This window comes from Camelus dromedarius, chromosome 7 (genome assembly GCF_036321535.1).
Source record: "Camelus dromedarius isolate mCamDro1 chromosome 7, mCamDro1.pat, whole genome shotgun sequence".
Lineage (NCBI taxonomy): Eukaryota > Metazoa > Chordata > Mammalia > Artiodactyla > Camelidae > Camelus > Camelus dromedarius.
Genome location: NC_087442.1, coordinates 9971494 through 9976530, shown reverse-complemented (window position 1 = coordinate 9976530; position 5037 = coordinate 9971494). Strand labels below are relative to the sequence as shown.

The 5037-nt window shown below is 39.9% G+C and overlaps 1 protein-coding gene across 1 annotated transcript; it reads left to right on the top strand.

Annotated features, from left to right (window-relative positions):
- The first annotated feature begins 878 nt into the window (after positions 1 to 878).
- Positions 879 to 1814, top strand: LOC105095135 (olfactory receptor-like protein OLF3). Its single transcript, XM_031454537.2, is given in 1 exon segment — positions 879 to 1814. A coding segment is annotated over 1 exon segment (936 nt).
- The last annotated feature ends 3223 nt before the right edge of the window (positions 1815 to 5037 follow it).

Sequence of the window (5037 nt, the reverse complement as noted above, 5' to 3'; positions counted from 1 at the left end):
TATAGGCAGTTTCCCATGATTCCTTAGTTAATAGGCTAGCATGTGTGCAATTATTTGAGCTCCCATTATTTACTAAGGAAGACAGTTAATGCAACTTTGATTTGTTTCTTGACAGTCGCACCTTGCTGTCGATCCCATGCTCTGCTGTTCTTCTGAAGGAGGAGAAATACAATACTGCAGAGTCTTTCCTCTTAGTCTCTCAGGCAGGTAAAAACAAGTAGGTGAAGACTTTTCAGAACTGAGCCTGATCACCCAGGTCTTCATTTTTCATCTCACTGATTCTGAAACGTAGTTTTTACAGTCAAATGTTCTACCCGTGAGCTATACCTCCTGAAATGTAATTTTTGACAATGTTTAGCTACTAAGAAATCTATTTTATACTTGTTACCTTTTAACTTACAACCCCAAATTTATGATTTTAAAAGGGTGAAAATTTAGTATTCCATTTTCATAGAGAATCCAGAAGTGAAAAAGTAAATAGAAAGCAAAAACTGTTTGTACCTGTTAGGTTCCATTCAATATGTGTTTTGGGATAATGAGGGAAAAACTAGTATCCAGCAAGGATACTTGGGAACAAAATAGTTGAGAACTGGCTTTAAAGAAAAAAATACATTTTATACTTAATCTTTTTGACTTAAATGTCTAAGCATTTTAATGAAACCTTTCCTCCCTAAGGAAGAAGGAGAGTTTTCTTTTCTCCTTGGACCTGAGCCACATCAGTGGGTTCTATTGTGACCCCAAACCCAGAGGAGACATCTAATTGGGAAAACCACACTATTTAATATGAGATGGCCATTTGACCTAAGTAACTTTGTAAGATCTTCTGGCACCTTAAATATTGTTTTGATTTATAATTTGGGTTTGGTCTTCAGAGGCTCATGCGCAAGGAAAACCAGACATGGATGAGTGAGTTCATTCTGCTGGGGCTGTCCAGCTGCTGGGAGACTCAGGTCTCGCTCTTCGTCCTTTTCCTTGTCATGTATCTGGTGACCCTGCTGGGGAATTTCATCATCCTCCTCCTTATCAGACTGGACAGCAGGCTGAACACACCCATGTACTTTTTCCTCAGTGTCCTGTCATTTGTGGACATCTGTTACACCAACAGCACTGTCCCCCAGATGCTTGTTCACTTCCTGTCAGCCTGGAAATCCATCCCGTTCTACAGCTGTGTGCTCCAGCTGTCTATCTCTCTGGCTTTGGGTGGGTCTGAGTTCTTCCTGCTGGGAGCCATGGCCTATGACCGCTATGTGGCCGTGTGCCACCCGCTGCGCTACACAGTCATCATGCACGGAGGGCTGTGCCTGGGGCTGGCTGCCGGCTGCTTGGGGGCTGGTTTTGTGAATTCGCTGATGGAAACAATCATTACCTTCCGGCTCCCTCTGTGCCATAATGTTATTAATCACTTTGCCTGTGAGGTGTTGGCTGTGCTGAGGCTGAGCTGTGTGGACATCTCCTTCAACATGGTCATGGTGGCCATCTCAGGATTTCTGGTGATCATGCTTCCCTGAGTCCTTGTCCTCTTCTCCTATGGTCACATAGTTGCTGCCATTCTGCGTATACGCTCCACCCAAGGACGCCACAAAGCCTTTGGGGCATGTGCTTCCCACCTCACTGTGGTTTCCATGTGCTTTGGAACAGTCATCTTCACATACGTGAGACCCGCGGCTGGCTCCTCAGCAGAACAGGAGACGATGGTGTCCCTGTTCTATGCTGTGGTGACCCCAATGCTGAATCCTTTCATCTATAGCTTGAGGAACAAGGAGGTGATGAGCGCCTCAAGAAGAGTGCTGGGGAAATTTAATGAAAAAAAGTAAAGATTCAAAGAACTTCTTCCTTCCAACAGCCCATAGAATGACATTCTAAACAAAGAGAAACTGATGGACATGCCCTTTCTCCTCAGATTTGTTGAGACAGTAGGTTATGGTGAGCAAGTTCTTCTAGACTGACTTGCACGTCCGTCCACATTTTGACACTATGCGTTCCTATTATACATATGGTTAAAAAAAAGCCTTCAGTTATTAAACTGGGGTCTGCTGGGTGATCTGTCCTCCTAGACTTCATATTCCCCCTTTTTCTTTCCTATTCTTCCTGCGTATTTCTTCAGGAAATGCAATATGAACAGTAAAGAGTCTCAGGGTGAGAACAGCCGCACTTTGTATCATGACCCCACCCCTCACCAGCAGTGTGGCTTTGAAGAATGTACTTAACATCTCTGACCTCTAGTTTCCTCAACTAGAAAAAGAAGTAATCATATCCAGTATGTATGATTATTTTGAAGATTGAGAATTAATCTATGTAAATACCTGGTCGAACAGTGGCACAGAATAGATAATCAACCATTTAAAAAAATGGCTTGTAGGGCACAGTTACAGGGCTACACATTACACAACCTTCTCTCTCTATACAATTATTCAAAGTGAACTTTTTTCCTTTTGCGGTGGCTCTAGTAGACCACTGTTCTATGTCTGCTCCAAGTAATCACCTTACCCAGAACCATGGCATCCATCCATCCATCCTTCCATCCATCTGTCGTCTCTCTCTCTTTCACATATCTATCCACTCATCCATCCATCTATCTAACTTATCTATCTGTATATATCACACATTTTTTTTAGTTCCAAGCCAGATAAGACCTTTCTCATGATCTCCAAATATGTGCATCAGTGCTTGCTTAGTGCCTTCACTCACTTTATATAAACCTCAGTCTTAACATAGTTAAAATAGGACTATTGTGCTTGCTTCCTCTATTGTAAACTACTCTCCTCTTGCCCCAGTACACCTCCACTGCGTTAGTAAAAGGAACCATCATGCATCAGACTAATGTCTTGTTTTCTTTTTTTTTTAATACCCTATCCAGCAATAGATTTCACGAGCTTTGTCAACAAAATATGTGATCTATCTGGTCTCTCTGTTCCACCTCTGCTTTCCACATTCTATTCTGCACATAACAGCTTTAATTTTTAAAATTATTTGTTTTTGACTTTATGTTGTAAATTAAAACACAAGCAGAACACCACACTAAGCAAGTGTGTAGCTTAGTGAATTATTGTAAGACAAACCCCCTTGTAACCACCTCTCAAGTAAAAAAAGCAGATCTGCCAGCTACGGCAGTAGCCCCTCCACGTGCCCCATCCTAATCGCTACTCCTTTTTCCCAGAGTAACTGCCATCTTGACCTTTATAGTAATCACTTTCTTGCGTTTCTCTACGGCTTTATTACTCAAGAAAGCATCCCTAGTCACTGTAGTTTAGTTTTGCCTGTGTTTTTCAACCTGATATGTCTTTGAAGTCTCTTTAATCTATAGGTCCCCTCCAACTCTTTCTTTTCCCTACAATTTACTTGAGTGACTTGGGCCATTTGACCTGCAGAAGTCTCCTTTATCTTAGAAAATAAATCAGGTCACATTTTTTCCTGCTTAGAATAAAATTCAAACTCCACATGTGCAGGGCCGGATGTGGTCTCTCTTCCTGCTCTCATGACACACTGGTTGTCTACCAGGGGCAGAAGAAAGCACATAAATCTCTATAAAAAGAAAATATATTTTTCTATAAGTCATGCATATTCATGGAGAAAATAATTGTAGACCTGTAAGTTTTTTGTATGTGAAATCTGTGACTTACTCAATGTATTAATAATTTATTAAGAAATACTAATTAATTTAGTAATAAATACTACCTTTTCACTGAAAACTCTGAAACCTATCTGTTAGCATGGTGAATAACTGGGCTCAAATTTCTGAGTAAAATCTCAAGAGTAAAGATGTTTTGATCTCCCAGTTTTAAAAAGGGTAAAATACAAGTTTCTGCCTTGGAAGGGGCAAAGTGTTGTGTTAACCAGTTAGACTGTAAGCTTCTTGAGAGCAAGGACAATGCATTTTATCTTATTTGTGTTCCCAGTGCCTTAACAATGAGAATAATTTCCTGCTGATTGAGTAACTTACTGATTGAAATGTTCTTTACTATTTTAAGGGTTGCATTTTATGAAATATATAAAGATAATACATGTTGAAATTTAGGATAATAGTAAATAAGGCTTTAAAAAATCTCAGGTACAGAGTTAATTGGTTAATAATATCCCATCCACTGAAAAGTATTATTACCTGTACAAAGCTTCTTTTATTAATTAAAAATTAATTCTCTTTTATCCCCTTTTTCCTTTCTGTGTGGACAACTATTCTAATATGTTTAATGCATGTAATTATGCTTTAGAGTGCATTTATATATTTTTTTAGAGAAGCATTATATTGCTAAGTACTCATACTGTATCTTAGTTTTTTTTTTTAACTCAATGCTGTATTTTTAAGATTCATACATACTGCTAGTCCACTGCTTGTAACTGTTCAGAGTAATCCACGGTGTTCACCATACTTTAGCTATGACTCTTTGTTATGATACCCAACTCCCCACCACTACATATAGCCCCATCATAATACACGTGCACTGAAGGACCTGTGAGAATTTACTTAGGAAATATACACAGAAGTCAAATTGCTAGGTAATAGATAATGCTCTCCAGCATGGTGTTACGAGTCTACACTCTTACTTCAGGGCGTGAGGGGTCTTACCTATCCACAGCCTGCATGTTTTGAGTTTTTTCTAGCCTAAAAGATATAAAATTGTTTTACTTTGTATTACTTTGATAAGCAATCAGTGTGAAGACATCTTCACATTCTGAACTCCTGATTTCATCTGCCGTCACCCCCACCATTCTATCCATGCCTTCCCCACCTCAGCTCATGATAACTCCATCATTGCAGGGCTTGGGCTATTTCCCACTCTTTCCCTCACATCTTTAAATTGATTTAAATTGGCAAATGTAGCCTGTTTTCTATTTTCAAAATATACACACCGTATAATCAGTTCTCCACGTCTCCACTCTCACACCCTGGGGTGAGCCACCATCATCACCCCCTCGAGTTACTGCAATCACCTGCATCAGATTTCTCTGCCTCTGTTCTTACGTCTGAGCACTCAGAGTGATCTCTTGAAAACATATATCAGGTCATTCCTCTTCTCAGTCCTGCAATTACTCAGAGTA